This window comes from Tauraco erythrolophus, chromosome 12 (assembly GCF_009769465.1).
Source record: "Tauraco erythrolophus isolate bTauEry1 chromosome 12, bTauEry1.pri, whole genome shotgun sequence".
In the NCBI taxonomy this organism is placed as follows: Eukaryota; Metazoa; Chordata; class Aves; order Musophagiformes; family Musophagidae; genus Tauraco; species Tauraco erythrolophus.
Window position 1 is genome coordinate 2,170,849 of NC_141476.1, and position 27,977 is coordinate 2,198,825.

Below are 27,977 nucleotides of genomic sequence, written 5' to 3' on the forward strand. Positions count from 1 at the left end.
ATGTGACCCATTTTAAAGGCTTGTGAAGATTCTAGTCTGTCCTAGTCTTTTTTGTAGGTGATAAAACTAGGCTGTGTAGCAAGACAAAAAACCCCACTGAATAGTTAGTACAAGGGCTCTTTATTAGCTGCCTAAAAATCTGTTCAGACCGAGCTGTCTGTTCTGCTGTTCTGCCTCTCAGAGTTGACACAGGCTAAACTTTGCATCTTCTTACATGGATGCTTAGCAGCCACTTTGATTTTCAAAATAGTTTGGCTTCTAAATCCTGTGGCGTGCTGTTGAGGTTTAGGGCAGACCTCTGTGGTGTGGGATGGCCACGGTGGGCACCATTTTGTGAGGGCAACGGCTGGCTTGGCACTGCTGCCAAATAGCTGGTGGGCAGCTGGGGTTTGGATGTCCTCAGACAGAGGTTTTGTTAGCTCCTGGGCATGAACATCAGGGACCTGCTGCCTTGGTGGGGATGGCGTGGTCGCAGGGCTCGTCCCTTGATGACAGAAGTGGTTTAAGGTGTCACCATCCTCGTGTTTGTACAAATTCAACTGTTTAGTAGCTGTGCCCAAACTCCTGAAGGGATCTACATTTAAAGGAAAAAAACAAACCAAACCCAAACCAAACCCTCTCCTCCCTGCTGTCCTCTGCTCCCCTTCACCCCTCACTCAGAGGAAAAAAAAAAAAAAAAAGAAAAAAAAAAAAAAAAGAAAAAGGGAGGGGAGAGGAGGTGGAGAGAAAAAAAATGTGCTTTTTAACTCAGCTATTCCAGCAGCGTGGGTCAGAGCCTGACTGCAGCCGAACCAGCCTGAAAGAAAGTGGTGGGGTTTGTCAGAGGCCAGGAGCAGCAAAATGGGGCAGAACTTGGGTTGTACTGGAGTTGCTACACAAACGGAGTCTGCTGCCCCGGTGCTTTATTAGTGAAATTACCGGTGCGACTGTCCTTCCGTGCCACAAGGGATAACTACTTCTGGGCAGTCAGTCTGACACCATAGCAAACCACTTAAGCTGGTTAGTTCTGCAGACTGGAAATCACTGCTCCTACTATCGGATAACTGGGAATCTGTAGCCCTGTGAATAGCAGTTTTTTCTTTTTTCAAGGGGTGTAAGGATCTTAACGTGCCCTGAGATGTGGCCAGACCTGTCCAGGCAGGGAGCGTGCAAAACACGTTACAGACCTGTGTCTGCCTTGCTGTGAAGATGTCTGCCCTTGTCCTGGTTAGACTGGTGTTGGTTGTGTATAACTTAACAGCCTTTCTCAAAATAACTTGTACAAAGCACCCTGCAGCAGTCCTCTTCTGCATCTCTTCAGATGACATTTTTGATCTGAATCAGTCTATCACAGAAATAGCAAATATGCAAGCACAGAACAAACACCACCGACGTGCACCAGTGGCATCGAATGGCTGGCTGATGGGTGCGAGGACGAGTGCTGTGAAATGATCTGTCCTCATTTCTCACTGAAAGAAATGAATTGGCAATGATGGTTCCTCCTCTCATTTTCGGAGAGGTGGCTGCTGTGTGATTGCAGCCTGTTCTGGAAGAGGACGGTATTGAAAGTTGTCTGCTAGGAATATTGGAATGGAATTGGATCATTTCTTCAGTGGCTTAATTTTAAATGTAAATCTTTTTATAGCTACCAGTCTGGATTATATCTTGATTATAAATATTCCCAGAATGCTAGCCATGGGAATACTGGGAAGGAGTTGCCTCCAGTTATTCCTTTCTTCTTGTTGCATGTCATTCAGTGAAACGTGTTTTGATGGATGCTGGTACCTGTCCATTTCCAGTTGCTCCTTAGCAGTCTGATAGGCAGATCAAGGCACTGAGATTCTCTCTCTTCCTCTGAGGAGCAGCAGAATGGTCATTTTAGCTTTTTCCCAGAGCAGGATATATTGTTAGACACTCTTGTTATCAGTCACTTTGCCATTCAAACTACATTTTGTACCAGCTGCAACTGGTCCCTGACTACAGTGGGATTTCCCTTATTTCCAGCACGGTGCTTTGGATCTGTATCAGTTCACTGGTTTGTCTGGCAGTGTTTGAGCTGTTTTGCTGCATTAACCTCACAACCCCCTTGTTTAAGGAAGCACAAGCTGTGAGATGCTCTGACGTTCACTTTTCCTCCTCTTCCTCTGCAGTCTTACTGCTACAGGTACCGCTGCGTGGCTCGTAGCCAGAACACTCCGGACAGCTCTGCCTCCAACCTGGGGTTCCGCTGCGCCGCAGACGCCTCGCCAGAGCACAGCGACCCCCTGGGCAGCCACACGGAGACATGATGGGCTCAGCCTCACCCAAGGAAGGAGAGGTGTGTGGAGTGTCACGCGCTGGTGACACGGAATAGAAAAATCTAGTGCTTAAACTCCTGCTGAGGGGAAAAAAATCCAACACTCTTCAACGTTGCTTGAAGAACTGTCGTGTGTTTATCTTTGAGGAACCTGGCCTGGACTTTTATCCTGACCAAACTTTTTATCGGTGAATACTGTTGGGTTTGGCAAGAGTATTCTGGAGATAACTAGCACAAAACTGAGCAGAAATATGCTGATTTTTAAAAGGTTAATTCATAGCTCCCTTAGAAAAGGTCTTTATTAAATAGTTTTATTTATGTATAGTTTGAATTTTTACACTCCAATCCAATAAACAAGGACTTTTATAAATTTCTAGACAGCTTTAAAAGAAATCTGAAGCAGCTAAGAAAATCTAAACAGCTTTAAAAGAAAATGGAAGGAGTGAAGAAGAGATGGGCACTGAAAGGCAGACAGCTGTTGACACGGGCAGTTAGTGCAGCCCTTGTAGTACATTCCTGTTGCCGTGAAAATCAGATCCAGAAATGTGCTTTTCCAGTGAGATACTCGCTCTTCAGAAAGTGCCTTCTGCAGCTGAGGGATGATATTTCTCAGGGGGATGATGATTAGAAACGATGTACATGTTTGAATAAAATTTCAAGCATTTATTTATGCTCAAGACTTTTACTGATGGAAAAACACTGGCGATTTCCTTTTAATTTCTCTTGGACAATGCTGTAGGGTTATTTTGGGTACTTGCAAATTGCAAAAATAGCATCATTAGAAACTGAAGCTAACAAATGCTTTCACTTGTAAAAAAGATCATTAAAGTGAAAAGATGGCAGATACAACTGTGAGCACTAAGGCCTAATAAGGTAAATTTTTAAACTGTTCTGCTTAAAAAAAAAAAATAAAAATCCCACTTAAAAGGAGAGGAATTTTAGCAAGGAGGAAACAACAGCTTTTGCATGGATTCCAGCCTTTCCCACCGTTGTCTTTTCTGTAGTAAGTTGGGGTTGGGTTTAATACAACTGGGGTTAAAGCCAATCCATTGCCTGCCAGCTCCTTCTCCACTCGGTGCTTCACGTTGAAAAGCAGATCCTGGGGAGCCCTTCAACAAACACCAGCCTGGATCTGCTGGATCCAGGCAATTCTGGCAAGCAGAAAAAAAGATCCTGGAATATACCACTGTGACTTGGCACTCACGTGAGCCTGATAAAAGCTGTGGTAAATATTTTGTGCAGTAAAGACTGCCTTACCAGCACGAAATGTTTAATTAAAATCTATGCGTTTAGAACATCTATTTTACTGAGAGTAATAGGGAAAGATTCTATCTTTATTTCTGCCTTTCTAAAGGCATCTCTCTGCCACAAGGAATACACTTTTATAAAAGATTTTGCTTAGATTTGGTTTTGGTTTTTATTCTGGAAAAACGCCTTGGAAAAAAATATACACAATTCCATATCTTGGAAAATTCTTATGACTTTATTTAAATCAACAGCTTGATGATGCCACACCATCAGGTTTATGTCCGTCAATACTCATGGTGCTGTGGGCAGCACATGGAGGAAAGTCTTCCTCATCTTCTGCAGAGAGGGTGGAATGTGTCCTGTTCATGCTGCTTTTGTTTGCACGATGACAACTATTTTATTACAAGATCCTTCATTAAACATCTTTGAAATAATCTGATCAGATTCCAATGGGGAAGTAGATCTCCATGCCTGAGTGTTGAATACTGGGATACTGGTAATCATTCCTGCAGGATAGAGGAGGAGGGAGGATTGCACAGAGCTCCCAGGCTGCTTGAGCTGATTGATGGGATTCATGGTGAGAGAGCACACTGAACTGGGAAGGGGCAGAGTGGGAATGGATGAAGCTGAAAGGAAGCCGAAGGGAGAATTGAACAGAAAGGGTCTGTTTTCTTTTTCAGTCCTTTGTAAGGGGATTTTGGGGGATATTTTTCTTTTCAGGATTTTGCTCCGCACCCCAAGGCAGCTGTAGTGCGGGGCACAGCGAAGCGTCATGCACACGCTGGGCGGAAAACGGCCATTACCAATTGCCATGAGTGTTTAGAACTCGATGGAAACGTGATTTCTTGTTCTTGCACGGCCTTCAGTGTGGCTGGCTGTTTTTAACAGTGCAATGCACCCTCGTTCTGTGCTGTGGAAGTTTGTTCCAACCAGGTAACTGACACTCGGTTCGCTTGCTGGAAGCGGCACGGGCTGGCTGGGATGGAAAGGGTAGGATTGCAGGGAGACAGAGGGCTTGGTGTGTTCTCTGGTTTAAGGCTGGTGATGTAAGGACTAGATACTGCTACTGGAGTTTGGGAGTCTGTGTTTTGGGGTTTTTTTTTTTTGCATCTCCACTTCCTTAACTACTCAAAATCATGCCAAGTACATATTCATAACAGGAAGCTGACAAACAGTGCTGTCATCTGGAAAACTCATCTAACCTTGAGGAATAGGAATACAGATGGTATAAAACTAGTTTTGAAACTTTTTCCAGGAGGGAAATGGAAGTAGATTGGATCATCCCCTCCCAGCCCTCCAGTCCTGCAGGCTGAAAGGTGGCTGGCACAACGCCCTCTGGGAGCAGAAAACCAGATAAGCCCTTAAACCAGATAAGAACTTGCAACCGAAGCTGTATTCTGGTCTTGAGTTACAGCACCTGGAGAACTTCTCTTCTGTAGAAGCAGGCACCCTTGATCAGGCACGGAGTAAGGTTAATGGCCACTGAGCTTGTAAATCACTACTGACAAGCAGCTGAAACCCTTGGGAAGCTTTCTGTATTGACAGAAGTGATGCTCAATGATTAACCGTAAGAAAAACCACGTGGTACTCTTTATCCTACGCTGAAACCACAGCCGGGTGTAAATCTCAACAGCAGTTCTTCACAACGGAAGGAAGCATGAAGGCGTACAGCAAATGGGGAGAAGCTCACACTGAAGTTTATCTAGGAAGTACAAGTAAACACAAAGTAAGATTTTTTTTGTTTGTTTGTTTAGCAAAAAGCAAAATAAGAGCAGCAAAACATCCTTTATTCTTTGTCAGTATCAGATTACTCTTTCAGGTCTGAAGCAGTTATCTTTTTCATTAAAAAAACAAACAAAACCTTGCTGGTGGGCTGCAGAACAATGGGTCCCCCAAGATGTACTACAGGTGTGTGTTACATCAAAGGTTATAAATAAAGATCAAACCACACAGAGCAAATCACCCAGGGGTTTGTGCCCTGATGGAGCACTGTGGCAGGGCTGTGAAAAGCAGAGCTGTGGTTTATCTGTCCCGTGTATCAAAGTTGGGAGAAATTCATAGAATGGTTAGGGTTGGAAGGGACCTCAAAGATCATCTAGTTCCAAAAAAGCAAATTCAGAACAAACCTGTTTGAAACTTCCTTGATTTGATCGTTCTAGAAAGGAGGTGAAGTAACGTGCAGTTGTGGAACGTACCCCATCCGGCAAAGCTCCCTGGTGTATCCCTGGTGTAAGGAGCCGTCAGTGAAGCAGTGTGAGCGTGTTAGACCTGTGCAGGAAGGGTGGAAAATTGGTGACAAACTTCTCCCTCTGCTGGGAAAGGACAGGCCTTGCTTCATTCTGCCTGGCTTTGTGGGCACGGTGAAAACAAAGCAGTCGTACGGGAGCGTTCCTTTCAGCGACTCTGCCAGCTTTCAACAACTAAACCCACAATTTTCTTGTCCAGATGGACTTTCCTATTTCCCACTTGAGTCTATTTCAGAAGGCAGAGCAGCAGCATCACACTGCTTTAGGCTGCAGAGTCTCAGTTTGCTTCCTGAGTGTGTTACAATAGTGCTGGAAAGTGACGTGGATGTGCCGTTATTCCAGAATTTGAGACAGACAAGATTTTAAAAGCTGGGATGATTGTATTTCCCAGAGCCTGCAGTGCTGCACTGTTTACACAGAAGCCAACAGTAATGGAACCGAACTGGTCACTGAAAACTGGATTTTGGCATGCAGCTAGATGTGACTGGAGATGGGAAGGGCAGGGGGCTACAAAGCGTTGAAGCTAATCTTTCTGGGTGAGTTTTTTACATCAATAATAATTAGTTATTTGTGTTTTGTGGAACAAAAAAAAACTTATAGCAAGTACTTTAAAATAAAATATTTTATTTGAATGGGATTTAAGAAACCTAATGCCTTTCTTGCAAATTTTAACATTCCTTGGTCTCACTCTCCTGTGTAACTTTGTGACATTTCTCATTTTATCACGTCCTTTCTGTGTACCAATGTTCAAGTTAAAGGTACAAATTGAGAGGTGCTTTATCATACAGCAAGCTGTCAGAACAAGAGAAAAAACACCAGGCCTGGCTTAGTAACTGATTTTAGAACATCTCGACGCTCCAGTGCTCCCTCATATCACAGCATCCACCTTGAAAACAGTCTCTTAAGATGTTGCAGGAATTTATTCTCAAAGTCTTGTCTTCCAGCTGTTACTCAAAACCACATGTGCTTCCTTGGTGGAATACATGATCAGAGTTTTACTTAACTGCAGTTTGACTACTGTGGGAAATGATATTTGCTAGGTGTGCTCAGGGACCGAAAGGTTATGGAGAGCTCCCTGAACAAGTGTCTGGTGTGGAAAAGAGGGAGCTGTCCCAGGGTAAGAAGGAAGCACACATGCGGGACCCACAGTAGCAAGGTTTTCTCAATCTGTTATCCCCCTCTGAAGATTTTTGTTCTCTGTTGCTTATTGATAAATTATGGAATCTTCCAGAATAATCAAATGAAAGTTCCTCTCCAGCAGAAATGTCAGTAGCTGCAAAAAGTGCCAGCTTAGGCACCATTGAGTCAACTCGAACTGGCACCATGAACAAATTTGGTTCACACGAATGATTAAGGAATCTGCCCACGTTACCGATGTACGTAGGGTCCACGAACGTCTCCATGACCCGTCCGTCATGGAGGTGCTCCCTCACCGCTATGATATAGTTGGAATCCTGTGATGTCTGGGCCTGAGTTCTTCTACGTGCCTCGTCCAAGCCTAAAACCTCACCGGCATATTCACAGACAAATCTTCCTTTAGCGATGAACTCCAGAGTGCGAAGACCCCACCCTTTCTTCTCAGTCTTGAACACCTCAAGCCTGAGTTGCAAACCCCTCTGAACAACCCTGTTCTGACAGTTTTCACCGCACCGGCACAGGGCGTTGCACTCAAACACGGGCCTGGCGTACTCCTCTTCCTCTTCCTCTGTCGGCCTGAGGCACCAACCCTTGTAGTTCTCACCGCGGCAAAGACACGAGCACGTGTCAACCACGCAGGAGCTGGTAAGACAAGAACATCCTGGAAAGGTGATTTCGGTGGGGTCGACGTCTCCGACTGCTCCAGCCACGCTGTCTGGGCTGTACTGTGGAGAGAACAAGAGTCAAATCTGGTCGTGTTCGGTGCCTCTGTCGACAGAGGCTGCTGAATTTTTAGTAAGTCTGTGTCTGGCAATGACTGATCTCCAAACTGAACTGAAATCATGAACGCTTTGTTTTCCTGTAAGCTTCTAACTACGAGTCTAACTTTGCTAAAACATTTTACAGAATGCAAATCAGATATTCTATACAGACTGAAAAAGAATCAATAGTCTGTTAGCGACTGAATTTCTCAAAATAGTCTACTAGCCCGAAAAAAACACGATTTCTTAGCAGACAAAACATGTCAGCTAATTGGATCAAATATACTAGATAGTTTTTATTTACAGAAACAGCAAAGTATATTTAAAGTAATTTTTCCCCTCTTCAAAGCACTCAATAAGCTACTTATAAGCTTAGTCTATAGCTATTTTAAGTCACAGAATTTCAAATGCCCATTTTTGCTAAAAACAAAGATACTTTCAATTCATCTCTTGAAAATGTTGCACTCAAACTTGCTCCTGCTAATTCTGTTAGAAATTAGATGGTGTTTGATGGTGTTGCACTAGCACACCTCTACATATTTACAAAAAAGCTGAGCTAACTACTGTGTTGTCAGGGTAGAACGTGAGATGGTATTTGCTTCACCCTAAATTCTGTCTGCAGGAACAGAAGTGCTTCAGTTCAAGCAAGCCACATTAAAAATTAGGTTCTCAAAATTACACTAATGCCCCCAGCAGGTGAATGATTATAGAACCATGAACTGTTGCAAAATAAAAGTTGATAGAAACATTGCTGAATTTGAAAATCAAAATATAAAGACAGCTACATGTATATTTTTACTTTCTTCCCAGCATTCAGCTTGCAAAGCTTGATTTAGAAACGTGGAGTATGTGCTATCACTAAATATTACATTCGTAGTAGCTTGTATCTGGTAGCTACTGTGTGTTTGAAAACATGCCAGTTCATTCAGAAAGATCTTTCTTTTCATAAACCTCTGCTTTCTCAGTTGTTTGGCTTCATTCAAAGGCAAGTTTAATCATCCCTTTTCTGTTCCCATCTTCTCCCGTTCACTGACTACAAGCTTTTCTATTTCTGTTAAATAGCAGCACACCATGCAATTTCGGAAAATTAGGGTCTGTGTGGATTAGATATTTCTAATCTTTAGAGGAGGCCATGAAGATGATCTGAGGGCTGGAGCACCTCTGCTATGGAGACAGGCTGAGAGTCGGGGCTGTTCAGCCTGGAGAAGAGAAGGCTCCAGAATGATCTTATTGCAGCCTTCCAGTATTTAAAGGGAGCCTACAGGGAAGCTGGAGAGGGGCTTTTTACAAGGGCGTGTAGTGACAGGACACGGGGTGATGGCTTTAACCTGAAAGAGGGGAGATTTAGATTAGATAGAAGGAAGAAATTTTTCACTCAGAGGGTGGTGAGGCCCTGGCACAGGTTGCCCAGAGAAGCTGTGGCTGCCCCATCCCTGGCAGTGTTCAAGGCCAGGTTGGATGGGGCTTTGGGCAACTTGGTGTAGTGGAGGGTGTCCCTGCCCATGGCAAGGGGGTTGGAACTGGATGAGGTCCCTTCCAACCCAAACCATTCTGTGATTATATGATTCTTATTCCCCCACCAGGCTTATTAGAAGCGATTTCCTCCTGTTTTCCGTAGACTCCGACATCACTGAAGCAGGCACCTGGGCAATATGCTGTACTTCCAGGGAATGCGTTTGGAACTTAGGACAAGCAATACAGCAGAAACTGAGCTATGCCTCAGGAAGTATGAGAGAAGCTTAAACGATCACCCTGTTTCTAGGTTATACCTTTTCTTGTGAACCACTTCCGACGGGCTGTGCAGCAGAAGTGGCTGCGAAGCCCATCGCATTTTTACTCCCGGTCTGCTTTCAGCCTGCGGCCGCGCAGCACAAGAGCTTTGTTGCTCCTGAAGGTGACAGCTGCGCCATTAAAATCTACAAAACGCCGTACAGTGAGAAAGAAAATGTACATCTGCGTCCCTGACGTGCAGGGCGATGAAAGAGCACGCAGCGAGACCCTGCTGGGCGGCCCGCGGGGCAGGCGGGCCCCGGAGCGGGCTGCCCGAACGGACGGCGCCGGCAAACCGGCTCCCTGAGGCGTGCCGGGCCGCTTCTCTCCCTCCCTCCCCTCCCCTCCCCGGTGCCCCGCTCGCCCCGGCCCGGCTCCCGAGGCGGCCGCGCCGCCCGCCCCTACCTGAAAGGCCGGCGGGGCCTCCCCGGACACCGGCACCACCACCGGCTCCCGCCCGCCGCTCACGTCCGCTCCGGCCGCCATCGCGCGGCCCCGCCCCCTGGCGCTGTGCGGATTGGCTATTCGCGCTGGAGCCTCGTTGTGATTGGGCAGCGAGAGTGACGCAGCGCGTGCCAGTGCGCAGGCGCCCTGCTCCGTTAAAGAGGCTCCGCGCCGGAGAAGCGCCGCCATGTTGGGGCTACGTTTCCATCGGCGAGGCCGGCGCGGGGCTGGCTGCTCGCAGCCGCGGGCTGGGGGCGAGGGGAGGTCCGCGCCGCTGCGCACCCGCGGGATGGGGCTGGCAGGGGCTCGGGGAAGGTGGTGTGGCTACCGCTGTGGCTCGCTGCCTGCGGTGGGGCTGACCCTCCGGAAACCGGTGCGGCTTTGTGTCGTGTGTGTGAAAGTACTCAGACCCGAGTAATTTTAAATGTTAATTGCAAACTACTGAGTTGTTTTAGTTCTTCGTGTGGTTGTAAATCCTTGCTCGTTTATTAGAGTTGTTTTTTTTGTGTTTTTTTTTTTTTTAATTCTTACTGACTGGTTTACATTTCTAATTAACTTTTTATATATATTTTTTTTTTTTTAAATAAGTTAATATGCATGAGAAGTCTTGTGTTCAGATCTTACAAGGCCTAGAAATTCTGCTGGCTGTAGCTGGGCAGTGGACATGGCAGCCATCTCCTGTCTAGGGACAGAAAAAGCTTTGGCAAGTTTTGTACCTACAGGCATGCAGAGCAAGGCCTTTCTCTTCCCTTAGTCTGCTTCGTCAGGAGATAGTTCAGTCAAATAAGTTTTCTGGATGAAGGGAGATACGGGCTCGTGGAACCAAGCTCTGGTGTGATCTGGGAGGCCTTGCCCATGCTTTATGTGATGTTCTCCTAAAGCAATTGTGACAAAACCACTTCTGTGCGGCGTGGTAAGAGTAGAGCAGTCGCCGTTCGTCTCACCTCTTCTTTTATGTGCGAACAGCACACTGAGCTATGGTGAGGGAAACTGAGTCAGGCTGGTGTTCGTTGGATTCTGGTGGTTCTGCTGGCTTTAGTGTTTGCCCTGTGGGTCAGTTGTTTTGAGGCCTGAGGTTGTGCAAGCTCTTACCATCTGTTCATCTTCTTTTCCCCTTTGTGTGAACCATGTGTTTTCCTTTTTGGAAATCAATTATCACATCCAGAAACGAGCTCCTCAGACTTAGGAGACAGAAATCCCTGGAGCATGCTCTGTATCCTTCCAACAAGGTGTTGTCTGTGTCCGTTTCCCCTGTGATGGTAACTGATATGACTTTTCTGATTTCTCTGCAGCTTCCAGGAAATTGGGAGTCTTCACCTATTGTGTTCCTTTCCTCCTGCCAGCGAAGAGTTGCTGAGCAACACCAGGAGAGGTAAAGTTGTGGTTTGTGGGTGGGACAGTTAATGGGGATAACAGAATTGATAGGAGGATAACAAACAGCGTTGTTTAGGTTTGCACTCAGCCTGTGAGAGAAGACAAGGTATGGAAGAGGAACTTCTGGAGGTCAGTGCCTCCCAGTATCTGGCCAGTGTGATTTTGGGGAAGACTTTGAACAGTTTTAACCTTGGATCAGTCAGTGTATGCTGCTGTGAACGTAAAGGAAAATTACTTGTAGCATCAGCGCTTCATCACTGGATGGAATGAAAATGGTGGAAGGCTTTAGATGCACACAGCCTGTCACTCTCGAGTTGTCCACCCAAGCAGCAGTACAGCTGCTTCCCATGGATGCTTCGGAGTTCTGCCGTCTTGGGGTTGATGCTTTCATCCTGTGAGCACTTCTCGTTGTAGGGAAGGCAATAAATCAGTTTTATGAGGTAGATACTGAAATGTGGAGTGATTGCAGATATTAAAATACGCTTTGGTTTTGTAGTTTAAGGCTTTCTGTTATTACCAAATCGACCTTTAGATCAAGACACGCGTAATTTGGCTGCTAATCCTTAGTGCCAGATGGAATTCTTTTCCATTTTTAAATGACAGGAGTAATGAGTCATTACTCTGTAGTAAAAGAAACAGATTGCTTACATGTAAAGGAGACAGGGTTTTGGAAATCAGTGAAAGGTCATGGAAAATCCAGTGTTTTCCTTCTCCCACTCAGGGCTTCTGTTGTATTGAACTATGAATGGGTTGAACTGTTGAGATGGCCAGGTTTGGTGAAAAATTGATTTTTCACCAATATTTTAATTTGTTATGTATAATTGTTGTTGAAAGAAAGCTAAAATGGACCTGAAAGAGTGAGCTGTGTGTGAACTTTGTGATATTGAACTAAAGCACCTGGTCCAGCTGTGGGTTTTTGCAATGCACTACGCTGTCTCTAGGATGAGACTACATGAATTGTTTTTCCGTGATATGTTGCATGCGTTTCACTCTTGTTTTTTCTCCCTGTATAAATAATGTTTTCTGCTCATTAATCATTTATATGACTGCTCTCTGCAGTTTCTCAGTTTTCTTAATATCCATCTGATAACTGGAGTTTGGACGGTTAACTGTGCCTGGAACAGTGAGTTCATTTGAGAGCTGTTTTCATCCGAATTCACTGGATTTTTGTGGCTGGTACTGTGTATTTTAACAAGATGGTGGAGCTCAGGAGTGTTTGTGAAGCTGTGACCCGTCAGACTGCCAGTGAGGGAGCTGTGTTTAGGAAACTAGGTATAATCCTAGTCTAGAAGAAATTACCTGCGAATCCTGCCTTTTCTGTAGGCAGAGGGCCTTGGAATCGAGGAAGCTTTTTCTAAGAGATTTCTTTCTAATGTCAGGTTGGTGGAAACTAAGAAATGTCAAGTGATTAATACATAATTTGGTGATTTTGAGTATTCATGGTGTCCTCATCAGTACTGTTGGTTGGAAGGGAACTTTGGTGATCTGGTGCAACCCTGTCTTCAACTGGGAGTGTTGCCAATACTCCATCAGGTCAGCTGGGGCTTTCTTGAGCTTCTGGAAAACTCTCAAGGCCTGACATTTCACAGTCTCTCTGGGTACTGGTTTCAGGGCTGTACCAGCCTCCCAGACGTGAACTTTCTTGCAGTTTTTTGCCTTTATGCCTTATTTATCACTACTGAGAGGAGCTTGACTGTTGTCTTCATAATTACTCTTTGTAGTGTTCCTTTAGATTACCTCAAAGTGTCCTTGCTGGAATAAAAAAGCATATGTCCCTCAGATTTTTCTTACTGGTCATATGCTTAGTCTTCTGCCCATCTTGGTAGCCCTTTGCTGGATTATCTCCAGTTTTTCAATGTATCTTTTGAGCTGGAGGGCCCACAACTGGCCACAGCTTACATTGCTACCTCGTCATGCTGAGCAGGGAGTATTCGTAACTTCTCTGGATCCGTGTTCTTCCTGGTGTAGCCTAGTGGGAGATTTGCCTTATTGGCAAAGAGAGTTGTAACCCCTGAGGTGGCCTTCAGTGGCCTTGCTGCTCAGCCAGTTCCCACTGCACTTATGTATGGGAATACTCTGCCCCAGGAGTATTCTCGCACTGGTTTTCCATTTGTCTGGACTGTTGGAGTATTTTCTGCCTGAAGCTTGCCGCAAGTTAACAGGCCATGCAAGATGGTTGCTTTAAACTCCGTAGCATAGAAAGTTGCTTGCTGCCTGCACCAGGAAGATGTCATCAGAAGGTGGCCTTTTGTTGAAAGAGCCTGTTTGAAGGCTCCCTTCAGCTTCCTAGCTTCCTGTGGCACCAGTCTCCGGAATAATAAGGTATTCCTTTTAAGCTTTTTAGTTTACATTGCACAGGGTTTCTGTCTGACTTTGTTCTGAATAGGCTAGTCAGATATTTAAACTTGCTGTTTTACTTTAAAAGGAAGTACATCTCACATGGGATCTACTGGAGATGTTTCCTGCAAGAGACCTAAAGTGTTTCTTAAATCATGAAGACAGTCCAGGGGGGGCTTTAGTCTGTCATTTCCAGGTTGAGAGTTTGTTAGCTGCCTTATCTATGCTCTCTTTAGGTTGTGGCTTCTCCCTTCTCTAGTTAATCTTTGATACCTTTTTTTTTTTTAAATTCCCTCACTTACAGACTCTTCTCTTTGTGCTGCTCTTCTCATCTCAGGTTTAAATTTTCCTTTGATTAGACCTCTGTTGCAGGATAATGATCTCCATCAGGTTAGTGGGCATGTACTCTCCATCCTTCTGCCAGTCTATTGTGCGGCTATTAAAATATTGATTTGCAGAGAGCGAAGTATAAAAAATCAATATCCCATTAAGTGGAGCAGAGTGACAGTGTTCTGAGGCTACTCAAGTTCAAAGACTAGTGTCTAGACACTAAGGTGGTGCTTTTTTCCTCCCTGTGGTCTTGCCTAGGCAGATAAGATAAAACAGACACATCCCATTAGGGTTTTGTTCATGTGTGTTTATGGCTGCAAGACTCATTATTACAAACAACCAAATTTTAAAAAGTGTTGATAATGCAGAAAGGTACTTTGATTTATTATGATGCTAGCAGTTCACTGTTTTTTAGTAGTAAAATAGCAGAATATAGATATTCTACAGTGTATTTAGGCAGGATATATAGACCTGAGTAATCCAGTATTGCATGCCAGTGTCTGGTGTTGTGTTCTCAGAGGATTGTGAAAAGACCAGGTGTAAACGTTTATTTTGTCAGTGGGAGATGCCTGCCAGGTGTAGGTGGTGAACGTGTTGCCCTTGCTGCCCCCTTGTTCTCTGCACACTACTCTGCCGTGTGAGGATGAGGAGTTGAAACATTCACCTGTTTCCTGCTTTTGAACTGTTCTCAGACCAGTCTGCAGTTATTTTAAGATGTGCTATTTGTACTTGAGTACCAGTCAAGCATCTGACTGACCACAGATACAGTTCCCCTCCATGTTGCTATCTTTTAAAAAAATAATGAATACGTTAATACTATCTGCTAATTGCCTAGCTAAGAAACTGGGTTTTGGCCATTTACAGCTCAATAAATTTATGCTTTATAGCTTGTAAAGTACGTCAGAGTTCTTGAGGGGCTGAGAATTTGAAACAGTGAGAGGCTGCAGGAGGCGCTGCGCGGTGCTTTGGCTGGCACTCTGCCTGCTTTGTGCAAGGCCGAGCTCCTTATCTGAGAGTCACACCTGGCCCTGGCTGAGTTGGGAAGCAGGACTTCTGAGGGTCCTTCCTGAGCCTGGGGCTCCTGCCTGGTGAAACTGGCTCCTGCTGGGTGCTAATGAGCTGGCTAAATCTTCCCTAAGTAAATGGATGCTGGAATGCAATGTCTGGTAATCAGGTTTGCAAATCCAAAGGAGGAGTTAAAGATCAGTTCATTTAAGTATGCCTTAGCCTGCAGAGAAGACTGACCTTGGAAAACGCTGTGTTGGAATAACATAGTTTATCAAAATATCTGCAAGTGCTGTGCAGAGATAGATGAACTTTGTTTTCTTTCTTTTACAGATAAGAAAACTGAGGCAGAAAGACATGAAATGAGTTAACCAGTGGTTGAGCTATTGTTCTTGGTTATCACAGGGTTCTGCATTTCACTGCTCATCATGTGCTGCTCTTGCAGCATCGATGAGGTGGTATGAACCATAAATCTCTCTGTCAATACACAAACAATTACAAAGGCTTGACTTTCGGATGAGTAAAAAGGTTATGTAACTTCACGTTTTGTCACATCTTCAGATGTAAACAAGCCAAGTTTAGAACAATTCAGATCTCACTGGGCAAAGTGCTTCCTGATTCATAGCAATGTATTTCAGTGAAAATTAGTCTCAGGATGTATTTCAGTTAAATTTGCATCTAGAAAGTATTTTGGTCTGACAGCAGTAGGTGAGCCACTTGCAAAGACTAAATGGACCGCCCATCTACTGGCTAAAATTGTAATAATGTTTTGCAGGGAAGCTGTCCTGAGTGAGTGTGTTATTCTGCTTTTGTTATAGGGAATACTGTGTAACAGCATTCCAGTTAAGATTTCTGTGTAACTGTTTCTTAAAAATAAACTCATTACTAGGTGAGACGTAGAACTGCCTTGCAGACTGAAGGAATTTCTTCCCTTTGAAGTGCACATCAAATTTCTTCTGTGCTTCCCATCTGCCTTCTATGAAAAAACTTCATTTGACACCACTGACCTCTGGCAAGCCCTGTGTAGATAAAGATGTGTTTGCACACTGTCCGTGTCTTCTGTTGCCTACGTGTGTCATGGACAGTTTCAGGTTTTTATTGGGTTGTGCTTCTAGTGTATCCTGTGCCAGATCTGTTTGGCTGCAGTAGGCTGAGTTCCTGTTTTCCCACAGGAAGTGCTTTCCTGGCTGCTCAGGTGGGTACGTGGTGATGCTTTGTGTTGTTTGTGACCCCGTGTGCTGTGGAACGCACAAGTCAAGCTGCAGTTTCCTGTTACAGCTGGCATGGTGTCACCATGGGCTGCAGCTGGTTGGAAGCTCTCTGGTTTGGTGTGCAGAGAGCAGTCCCCAAGGTGGCTGTGATCCACGTGCTCGTGGTTACACAGAGGTGTGTCTGGTGCCAGGGCAGGGCTGCCTGCTGCTCACAGAGTTACTATAGCTTTGCACAGCCGGGCGTGGAGAGTACCCAAAGCTTATTTCAGGCAGACACGTTGTCTTTCCCTTTACGTTGTGTTTTTCTACCCAGAAAGCCGTATTGACCTTTTGTGCTCTGAGGCATGGCTGGTCACTGCCGACGTTCCTCTGCACGCTGTCAACAAAGGTTCACTGTGCCGGTGTCTCCAGGCTGCTTTTGTTCATGGAGATGTATTCCCCTGCTAGTCAAGGTACTGCCCTTACTCCACCTGGTTTTTCTTTGAGACACAACTTCTCTCTTACCCTTGCTTAAGATAATTCGATCATGGAAAAAGCTTGTTTAACTGTTGCAGAAAATTTGTGTGGAGAATTTCACTTGGGAGACTGAAGGAAGATAATGTCTGTGGGTTGTTTTTTTTTGTCTTATGGTAAGGCAGGAGACTTAGGAAGAACTGCTGTATGCTGTAACTGCATCTGCCATCTTCCTCAGTGTTCATTAGAGAACAGAAAGCATCTGACCAAGGGTTGAGAAGCAGAGGTTAAGTTGCTTTAAGATCACCCTGAACAACAATCAAGTATGTTTTCCAAAATACTGTTTTCCTGGGATACGTGGCTAGGGGAGCATGCTGTTCCTACTGAAGACAGGCATGCACTTTTTGAATTTTTAGTTATAAATACAATACAATATTGGAGTATGTTTTATTTTTTAGCGTTTGTGTAACTTTTATATGTACTTAGTGAGAACTTCAGACACTGTTTCATGATCTCTGATATTTAATAAGTTTTGATAAAGTATTAGGACTTCATTTGGAAATTACTTCTGTGGGACTCTGGGAGTCTCATTTTTATGCTTTTGTACCAAACCCGTGATGTCTTTCTTTTTCCCTTTGCTTAACCTTTTGTAAAAGGTCATGACGTCGTTATGACTATGTTGTCTATTATCACAGATGTGGTACTTAGACACAATTTATGTTTAATTAGTATGTGTATGTATTTTATAGAGTTGCTTTCCTATAAAGTCAAATTGTTTAAAATGTGGTTGGACTTCATGCTGTATGTAGTTTCACATGTATCTTGTGAAATATTTAATGTATATGTTTTTAAAATTTTTGTTGGCATTACATGTTGATAATTGAGCTCTTGTGTTTAAATTTTTGGATGAACCTATAATTAGAGTGAAAATAATTAACTCTCAGTATGAAAAAATAGCTTTTCTAGGAGTCTCAAAATACGTGCTTTGGCGTTTTTCTTTATCCTTCTTGTTTGGCAGTCAGTTGGGAGATTGTGTCCTCAAGGATTACTTTAGTTTAGGTGTTTCTCTTAAGCTAGGAAAAATAACTTAGTTTCTGTGGGATCAGGTATTTTTTTCCACTTCCGTTTAACTTAGAAATGGTTCTTTACATAACAGAGAGTGCCTGGAAAAGTATGTTCCCACCGTGCCATGGTGCCCTGGTGCAGTGAGACGGGTTGGATAACGGGCATTCGTTGTGGAGTGACACTGGAGAGCCTGGAGATGCTTAACCTTTCCCAGCCATGGGCTGGAACATGAGTGGTGCTGTTGGACGTAACAGAAATTGCATTATTTAGAGTAGAAGCACATACCAAGTGTGTACCTCAGTATGCTGGTGGGTGCCTTTGTATGTGAATACATCTGTGGTGTCTGTGTGTACACATTAAATCAGTGTTTTCACCTTTGCTTAAGTTTCTAACTGAAGTTGTTCCAAAGGACTACATTGATAGAAGTCATCCTCTCAGAGCTGAGAATCTAGATTCCTCTGTTTTTTTCCAGGTCTACTTCAGACTGTTCTGTTGGGTAAAGATCCCAGATGATGGATGAGATTGTACTCTTGCTTTCCTTTCTTCTCCCTTCCTTCAGAATCCCTGTCACTTCTGGAAACCTTCATGACTTTGCTTCATCTCTACAGCCCATAAAAGATGGTGTAACGAAAATTTCTTATGCTCAAGTCTTTTTATTTTTTGCCTTCTTTTATAATTTAGGTTCTTGCTTTTGATTTCTTATAGCTACTGTGGCCTTGGCTTCCTTTTTTAAATAAATAATTTAGGTTCTTGCTCTGGATTTCTCATTGATATTGTGGCCTAGCGTGGGTAAATATTTCTGTTGGAGTTGTTCTTTCCAGTAGTTTACTGTGGGTTCTGTTGTGCATTGTACTGATTCAAGGTGTCTCAGGCACACGTTCTGTGCATCAGTCGTATTTCCAGTCAGCATGAGCCCAAAATCGATGTAGGCCTAGAGGAAAATGCACGGTTTTCTCTTGGTGGTTTTCCAAGCTGTAAGAGATGAGCACACAAAGGCTGTTGCGCTGAATGTGAAGTGAACTCTGAGACTGAAGCGTTAATCAGGTTTCATCGTGCTGGTTAATTTGTACCAAGAATTGTCGGAATGCAAGCCGTCAAAAACTGCACGTGAGCTCAGACTGGTGGCAAAGTGTAGTGCTCTGTGGATAAGAAAGAAGGTCGAATCAGGAATCATCACTTTTTTATCTTCAGCGAACGTTGGGTCAGACATGATGAATTGTGGAACAAGTCGTTCCAGTTCTTGTCGAACGTAGCATCTTGATCTGTAGCCTTTTCTGTATTAAATGATTTGGCAGTAATAAAAATGGGTTTGTTCTTTTTTTTTTCCCCCCAAGCAATATTTGCTTAATATATTACAAAGTTTTCAACCTGAGTCCATACTATTTATGCTTTTGAAAAGATTGTGTTTTGCAATTTTTTTTGTAATTGCATTGAAAAAGATGTGTCACAAAAGAATAAAAAAATCCCTTTATCTATGCTTACTGCTTGTAAATGTACTTTGGTTTAAATGAAATCCATGGTTTTTCCTTGTTGGTATGACAACAGAAAACATAAAGGTGGAATTAGAGTAAGAATGTAGAGGAATGTTAACTGTATGTGCTACAGCAGTTAAATAAATCACTTAATGATTATAGAGTAATCATTTGGTATGGCCTGCAGTCAAACAGAATGCTTTTAAGAGGGGAGGAGCAGTATAAAGAATTATGTGTGTTTAATGTAGTATTTCACTGTGATAGCAAATCAGTTCTCGTTGAATTATATGAAGAAATTTGAGTATGTGCCTATCTAGGGTGATTAATAAGCCATTTTATACAGGACTAAGATATCTAGGTTTGCATTGTAACTTTAAAATACAATTTATCTCAAAGGCATAATGCTTAAAACTTTCTAAATGTTACTTCTAAAAGAAAATTTGGGAAGAAAAAAGAGAAATAATGCTTTACTAAAAATAAAATGTTAGTTTACATAGCGTTCCAGTTGCTTAGAATTGAATTACCTTTCAAAGCTATTAATTTTAATATAATCTCTCAATTTTTATCATAATGTTGCAAGTGTCATGTGAGTGACAGCACTGTGTGTGCGAACTCCTGGTAGCAGAAGGCACGACCTCCGGTGTGCCCCGGGAGTGAATCAGCAGATGGCATCTCTGCTCATACCTGGGCCACTAGTTTGTCTTCAGAAGCCCTTGTAGAACTCTGAAAGCTCTGCAGGGCTGAGGCCGTGAATGTCCACTGTGGAGTCCTGCTCTTGAGTGGTGCCGGCGTGTTCTAAAGCAGAAAAAAAGGAAGAGTTGGAACTGAGCTGTACCTGAGCAAGTAAAAATTCGTTTTCTGTACTAGCTTTAAAGATAGGAAGAATCTGTCTAGGTGACATCTTGCTCTTGGTGGCTACGTTTGTAATACTGTTTTCCCCTTAACGGCCTTTCCTGAAACAGGTAGCAGGATTGACAGAGGGTTCAGAAATTACTTGCCTATTGAGGGTTGAGTTAGAGAAACAATTTTCCATTCAAGTTTTTTTGGATATACACAAATTAATTGCCTTTTTTTTCTCTAGGAAAAAACCGTCATCACCACCATCACCAAATTTTTGTATATCATTAGCTGTCTTCTGCTCTGTGGAAGTTACTTGCCCTTTCCTACTTCTGGGAATAGGGACAGCAGCTACTGGTATGGGAGGGGAAGAACAGGGATTGTTTGATAAGGTCAGCAGCATTGGTCTTAGCCATCTGCAGCGCTCTGGGAAAAGGACATGTTTGGAATATGTTTTGAAGTCATCTCCAGCCTGCTGTCATCCTTTTTTGTGTTAACACTGACTCCTTGGAAGTGCTCATCTGTATAAAATGAGCAGACTACGGTGGGGTTGTGCGCTGTGCGAGTCGGTCACGTGTGTGCCAACAGCACTGTTGTCTGAGAGCCTGGAGACAGGCGTTGGAGACGAGTTCCCTGGGCTTTGCTGGCTCACCGCAGCGTAGAGGGTGTTGAAGGGGCCGTGGGCAGCCCTTCTGTTCTGGGGGGGTTGGTTTTGGCTGAGGGCAGCAGTTGGCATAATGCAGCAGTCAGTATGGGGGGGGGAAATGAGTGGTTACCTGCTTCAGGTCACAGAACGGATAATAAACGGGTGGTGGGCGGAAGGAGGACAGGATCGTGTTCCTGGGTTTGGCTCCAGTTCAGGAAAACAGGCTGTGAGGAAGAGGCACCGAGTCCTTTTATGTGAAGCAAAACTGAAAGAAAAGGTGTTGGTACCAGAAGGCAGGATTGCCTGATGAAAGACAGAGAAAACAGAAGATCCTGAGGGATCTGGCAGGTCAGATGATAGTTTGGGAGCTAGCTAGAGGATCTTATCACCAGTACTTTAAAAGGACACCTGGCAACTGTATGGTTCTCCCTGTTTGCTCCCATTGCAATGCAGGGCTTTTGAGGTGGAAAGAGAAGAAAAAGGGTTTTTACTTGTAGGGAGGTCTTTTTGACTATGTTTACATAGATCAGTATTTTATTTTTTGAGCACAAGAGGCATGTAGTCTGTGAGCATATTCCCTCTTTAGTTTGCTCAAAGAAGTATGAGGGAGGTGAAAGCCCAGTAGCAGCTGGATTCTGGTTGCTTCCAATTCAGGTACAGCATACCCTTAATCATCCCAATGCATGGTTAAAAATGCCCAAAGAAGAAAAGATTTGGTTTTTTAAAGAAAAAAAAGTTCAGAGTTGCAACAGAGCATTGTGATTTCGCAGGGTCTACAGTGGATACTGCAAAGAGGAAATCTTTGCTGTGTTGAGGTAAGTTGTCATCACTGAGGCAGGATTGTAGCCTTAAAAATTTTCAGTTTACTAAAACCTGATGAAAAATGCTGATTTCAGAGGATACAAACTGAAAAGCAAATGACAGCAGTGCTCAGCCAGTGTACTTGAGGCAATAGTGTTTAGGGGAAAGGCATAAGGCAGGGGATGAGCATAATGGTGTTCTTGAAAACAGGCTTGTATTTGGACACTTAATTACATAAGTTTTTAAACCATTTATTAATATTGAAAATCAATCGGCTTCTAATGGACCAGAGCGCTGCAATGGTTCCCTCATTTTCCATCAGTCCTAAAACAGAACTAAACTTCTGCAAGTGCACAAACACTCCTGCTTGCCTGCAGTTTGTTGTTGTTGCCATGGTGATGGAGATGGAGGTTTTCAGGTGTTTCAGGGAGGAGCCGATGGCTTACCTCTAAAGACACACAAATGTAAGGGATAAAAGCGACCAGCAGATCTCATTTTGTGTTTCCTTTGAAGGAGGAAATAGCCCTCAGGAGCTAAACTGGTGGACCAGTGCATCAATAACAGCAAACATTTTCTTCCCTTGCACCAGACCACTGGTGACCTCTTCTCTGCCAGGGGCCCCTTCATGGATGGGTGGGGCTTTTCCCACCGATGAGCTTGCCAAGCTCAGTGAAGAGACAGAGTAGCCAGTCGTCTTGTTTCAAAGTCCTCAGCTTAGCTGTGCTGTGTGGTCACAGAGGTTTTGTTATCTATCTTCAGTACCAGCTTGGGTCTCTCTCCAGGGGAGAGCTTTGCTGGGGTTAGTAAGTGTTTGAAGAGATTCTTCAGGTTAGGTTAAAATCACAAACCGTTCTTTGTGTGCTTCCAGGCTCTGGCATCCTATGGATTAAGAGTTCCCTTTGGGTGTTCTCCAGCTCTATTAAGGATCTCACTGCAGGTATTTCCCGACATACAAATCAAATCTAAAACTACAAATGTGAAGATCCCAGTGTTACACTGGGGAGTCTCTGTGTAGGAAGCTAACCTTTTAGGAATTTATCACTGAACATCATTAATCCTGTCTTTGATGCTAAACTCTGTGAAGCATGTAGTTTGCTTAGAGCCCACATCCCAAACTGCTGAGTAGGCAAAGGTGAGGAAGCAAACGCTGTTTCTGTTTGAAAAGCAGCTGAACAGCTGTGGAAATACTCTGCTCTGATTTTAGGTTAGCGTTAATTGGGTTTAATACTATTTGTTTTTTTAAAGAGTTTGGAGAAACAAAGAGAAAGGGAGGTAGTTAAGCGATGTCATGAGTGGCACAGGAGTTTGCATCTTCCTCAGAAGGATTATTTAACCGACGACATCTACAGACTAGTAGCTGACAGGTACGCCTGGCATTTAACAACAGCATGGCCCAAATATGACGTTATGTTTTCGGTCATGGTTTGTTTTTTTTACCTTTCTTCTCAATTTCTCTAAGTGCTTCTTGATTTATAGTTATTTCTCTCATGTGGCTGAGAATGCATTACATTGCTTCATCTCAGAAGTCAAGTGATAAAGAAGAGGTAGAAGACCTGTACTTATCAAAGCTGCAGGTAAGCTGCCTGCCTTCTCGGAGGGCAAGCTGTGAACTAGTTTGAACACAGGGGATTTGAAAGCTGTGGTTAGTTTTCATGTCCATATTTTTTTTTAAATCTTAGAAATTAATAAAATTAATCGGCTGCAGCTAGTATTCCTGGTGCCATGGCCCCTAAGAACAGGCAATTTTGAAAGAGATCAGGATCTTTCTAGGATCAGTGTAGGATTGGTTTAGAAAACCCCAAACAAACAAAACCAGAGAAACTCCTATCTGTATCGTATTTTATGACCCTCTTTAGGGGAAGTGAAGACTGACTGTCTAGTCCCAACCTTTATGGACATCACCTAGCATGTAAGGTCTTCAGTTCCTCTGCTTGTAACCAGAGTGCAAATACTGGTATAACCATTGTAATACAGATCAGCAAAATAATTATTTGCAGCAACATTCTTACTGATTATTATTCTATTCCTGCCAGTAGTTTTGGCGTGCCTACTAAGATGCCACGTTCTGAAGGGAGGGCTGAAGTTTCTTCTTGGCCAGGCAACTGCGTGGTAGTGTGGTATTATTGTGGACTAGTCAGCCCTGACGACATCGTATGAAATGTGGAAAAAGTGAAAAGCAATCTTGCTTTCAAAGGATTGGTGGTGACCTTTAAATTAGGGCTGGGAGTCTCATCATGAACTTCAAGCGCAGGATACATGACTTACTTCCCTTTCCTTCTGAACTGAAAGGTTGTTTCCACTGAAATTACCATTTATTACGGAAAGGTCAAATTCGTATAACTGCATCTCAAGTAAGTAGACAGTGACCTTGTTTATCTCGGCACAGTGTTCACAACTTCAGAATTCTGTTTTTACTTCTTTTTTGAAGATCATGCTGTTGTCATTCTTTTATAGCGTGTTACAAATAGACACGTTTTATGGGCCAGACTTTCAGCCGCTGCAAATTGTTTCTGTTTGCTCAAATGAAATAATGGTAAATTACACTGGTGCAAGGTTTGGTGCTTTGTAAGAGTTATTATTCGGCTGGTCTTTGTCCACTGTCCCTAGAAAAGTGCTTGAAGACTGTTTTGTGTTACTCTGCGTGTGCTATTGGGCCTACCAAGACTTTCTGTATCCTATCCTACAGAGTAACCCAAGTCTGCGTTGTAGACATTAGTTGATGACTTGCACATAGTTATAGAAATTATATATATAACATTTATAAGAGCCTTCTAAGTGCCACTGGACTTAGGTATGACTAAATTCTCCAATTGTTTAGGGACTCACTCTCAGACTACATTTTCCAGCTCTGAGTTAGATACGTGAAGAACCCCTTTTCCTAAGGCTCGATAAAGGTGTTTAGAAACCCAACTCAGTGCTACACGGAAGGTTCCCCTGCTACAGGGGTGTCACTGTCCTTGGGAAGGAGCTCTTCCCAACTTTAGCGGGTGGCTGTGTGTGCACCTTCTCCCTCTGTACTATCTTGCTGATGTTGAGGGAGACTTGCATTTCAATCCTTGGTTTGTATACACCAAAAAATTCAGCCGCTGGAATGTTATGGACCATGGACATGTGGAGGAGGAAGGGATCTGCAGCAGAGGACAAGATGTCCTGAGTACCAGACTGGCCTTCCATAGATGTGGAAATCCGAGCTAGGAACGTGGGGATGTTAGTGTGGACAGTATTTCTGCCAGTGGGTGGTGATAGGTCTTCAGGCTTAGTATTGAATTGTTTCTTTAACTGGTAGCTGTCAAAATTTACATCTTGAAAATGTTTTCTGGAGCTGTTACTTGAAATACTTTGGTGATCTTAGACCTGTAGGATCTCGTATTACAGGATGTGTAAACACTGTACATCAGAAACTGTTAGTAACTACTTTCTGCTGCCTCTGTGTTTCCAGTATATACAGGTGGCATTGGGCTGTCCTTCTTTCTTTGCTGTATATTTTGAATTATTTATGATTTCATATACTTGAAAGGACCAGGAACTTTAAGCCATGTTTTTGCCCACAACTCTGCTGACATTTTGATACTGTTTTAATTAAGTAGATAAAATCTTGAATTCAGGACAGTGGTTACATGCTGTTCATATAAGCTGGCTATAAAAATTATTTATCTCTTTTGCAGAAAAATAAAAAAAATTAAGTATTTTAGCACATATTTAAATTCTTTAACAGTTTTTTTATGCATGTCTAACATTAAGTACCAATCTTGAGAGTCAGGGAGACAGACGGGGTATAGACGAGGCTCCTCACCTAGGATTTCAATCTGTTGTTATTTGGCTAGTAAGAAAAACATATCTATAAATATTTTTTTTTGTATCTTCTAGTGTTTTTTTAATGTCAATTTATTCCTGTACTTGTCTAGAACTTAGATTGTTATCTACGTATCTGCCAAGAGATGGCAGTGCAGTGCTGTTGAATGTGCTGGGTGAGCTTGTGGGAAGGTCCAGTAGCTGTGACAATACAGAGCCTTCTTCCCTGAAGTTTTTGGTGGCCTCTCCTAGAACAGACTGACACATTTATCAGCTTAATTCCTGTATGTTATCTTAAAATTTTAAAATGTCTGCCTGCTTTGCAGCGCTCTGTTCATCTCTGGAAGGTTACTCTTCCATGCTGCATGCAGAGTAGGTTTCTAAACTGTGCCTTGGCTTCCCGGTCTCTCTCCAAGAGAAATCCACAGGCAACTCTTAGGCTGGCATAATTTCCTGCTTGTGTATAGTTGATGGAGATCTAATTTTTTTATTAAAAAAAATAAATTCCTAAACCCTCCAATGTGAATCACCTTGTATTTCTGCCTAGTGCTGTAGGTATTCGAGTGGCACAAGGCTTATAGAAAGAGGTGATCTCCTTCTTTGTCAAGGTTCCAAGGACAGGTTTTCTGCTATGAAAGCTCTTCCAATGTCCTTTGTACATTCAGTCATTCTTGGCACACTAGAACACCAGAGCTGTTAATGCTCAAAAACTTTTCTTGTCTTCCAAATAGCAAAGTGTTTCTTGCAAGAGGTGGTGGGAGATCAGAGGGGTAGCTGCAGCGTGCTCTGTTTCACTGTTAACATCAAATGGACTTGAGATGGTGTCTGAAAGAGGCTTCTTTGTTTTGGTGAGTCGTGCCTGCCTTTGACAGATGGATGTGAAGCCTCTATCTAATGTCTTGTCACCTTGTACCTCTGAGTGTAACATAGTTCCTGATGTCAGTCCAAGGCAGCCTAAAGATTGTAATTGTTTGGATGCTGGTGTTCTGATTTAGAAGAGAAGCCTCAGAGGAGCGAGTGAAGCCTTGGTGTACATCTTCAGGATAAACACCATCACCTCACCTGAGCCAACCCGCCATCAGACGTTGTGCTGTGGATTTCCCGTTGTCAGGTTGTGCATTCCATTCTGTACTAATGACACTGGAGCCTGCTGTTTGTGCTGGAAGCTGGAAATCTGTTCCCTGAGAGTTCCCTCTTTGCAACAAATATGTGTAGAGAAAACTCTTCAGTTGGTACCATTGGTTGCTAGATCTGAGATACTTCCATGACGCTTCTGTTGTGGTGGCCTGCACTAGACTGTGAAGTAGCCGTAGCCAAGCACTGTGTTTCTTCTTGTCCCTGTAAAAATGTGTTTGAGTACCTTTGAAGAAAGATACAATAATATTTTGGTGGGTTTTGTTTTTCCAAACTTACTTTACTAACTCCGATTGACTCAGCGTTCCTGAGGATACCATTCTAACCCGAAACATTTCCCATCCATTTTGCTCCCTTTCCAAGGCGTCTGTGACAGTCAAAGTGTGTAAGTAACCCTCCTTCTGTCCTCCTTGGGTTGTGGATGATGAATTCGGTCATCAGGTTAGTGAGTTCCAGGTGTCACCTTGCTCAGCAGAGAGCCCCAGCTTGAGCAGCAGTAGAGTTTGTGTTGGGGCTGCCAGTGGCTCCAGGAATGTCTCATCAACCAGGATACAGCCAGGGACCTATCTGTGTGTTCAAACCCTATGTTCTGTCTCAGGCAATTAAAGTCTTTCTCCAAGAGCTCTCCGCTCTTCCATGTGAATGACCTGAAAGTCACCAGTAATGGGCATGGGGCAGAAGCATCTGGCCATGAGCCTGGTTTCCTTCCTCTCCAGATGTCAGTGTACCTGGACCTGTGGTGGTGGCTCACCTTGTGCAAGAAGCTGGTCTTCACCTGACGATCCATGATGCCGTGGCCCTTTTCCAGGCTGCTAAGACAGATGGTAGTGAACCCAAGGCTGCAACAAACCATTCTTGTTCCTGCACTGAGGTGTCAGTTGGTTTCACTCCTTCTGAATTTGGAGAAAGGCTGTTTGGAGCAGATCTATATGGAGAATTTGCCACATTTGGCTGCATGAGGGAGATGATGTTAAATGTCACGTTCCTGGTTTCATCAGCCTGCTTCTGCAGCTAGGGTCCTACCTCAGATCAACTTTCTGATGTTTCTAAAATACATAATTTTGTAGTTCAACATATGGAAGGTAAATAAGAAACACTCAAGTGTGTTGAATTTCTTTTTAACTAAAGCATTCTTAAGCCTCTGTTCAGGTTGTATTTTGGAGGGCAGGAGCAGAAGAGAACCCAAGTCCCATTAGAGGTGGGCACCACTGCTTTCTGTAGGCAGCAACAGCCAGCTTCTTACCGAATTATTCCCCCTTTAACATTTACTGTTTTTTTTTATTCCAAAACTGTTTCAATTGTCAGTTGAAGAGGCTTCCTCTGTTCATGCAGGATGTTATTTCTCTAATCAATAGTGCTTTGTCAGGACAATTTCCTAATATTCAGTCTAAATTTGCTGTTTCTTAATACAATCCAATACTGCTAGCTAATGTCTCCCATTACTATAATAAATATTTTATAGTTTTGTACCAATTTCATAGCTTTTTATAGTTTGTGCACTAGGTAAGAAGCTTCACATTCACTCAGATGTATGTCTTGTCTATTTTTTCATTTAATCTTGAATGTCATAGGTTTAAAAGCTCTAATAAATACTCTATTCATTCTAAAGATATTCTTCACTTGAAGAAAATGAACTAAT

General features: G+C 43.3%; 2 protein-coding genes and 1 long non-coding RNA gene across 3 annotated transcripts in view; 2 read left to right on the forward strand and 1 right to left on the reverse strand.

Annotated features, from left to right (window-relative positions):
* The window catches only part of SUMF1 (sulfatase modifying factor 1), a 33,244-nt gene extending 30,977 nt beyond the window's left edge, over window positions 1-2,267 (forward strand). Inside the window, exon 9 of the mRNA XM_086619252.1 lies at window positions 2,130-2,267. Within this exon, the coding sequence (XP_086475378.1) occupies window positions 2,130-2,267 (138 nt within the window). The remainder of the gene's footprint in view (window positions 1-2,129) is intronic.
* Window positions 2,268-6,381: 4,114 nt separating this feature from the next.
* LOC104384609 (histone-lysine N-methyltransferase SETMAR) lies at window positions 6,382-9,923 on the reverse strand. Its single transcript, XM_086619083.1, has 2 exons — window positions 9,843-9,923; window positions 6,382-7,631 (listed from the first exon to the last, which is right to left on the reverse strand). The coding sequence occupies exons 1-2, from the start codon at window positions 9,921-9,923 to the stop codon at window positions 6,831-6,833; spliced, it is 882 nt and encodes a 293-aa protein (XP_086475209.1). The 3' UTR covers window positions 6,382-6,830.
* Window positions 9,924-10,174: 251 nt separating this feature from the next.
* On the forward strand, window positions 10,175-16,340 carry LOC147527957 (uncharacterized). Its single transcript, XR_015222482.1, has 3 exons — window positions 10,175-10,254; window positions 11,174-11,253; window positions 15,817-16,340. It is a non-coding gene; the product is annotated as an uncharacterized LOC147527957 (long non-coding RNA).
* The last annotated feature ends 11,637 nt before the right edge of the window (window positions 16,341-27,977 follow it).

Bases quoted from the DNA above. Each gene is read 5' to 3' on its own strand.
- LOC104384609 (XM_086619083.1), bottom strand. From the start codon at position 9,923: ATGGCGGCCGGAGCGGACGTGAGCGGCGGGCGGGAGCCGGTGGTGGTG. The intron at 7,632-9,842 runs GTAGGGGCGGGC...TTCTCTCCACAG, and splicing joins AGGCCCCGCCGGCCTTTCAG to TACAGCCCAGACAGCGTGGC.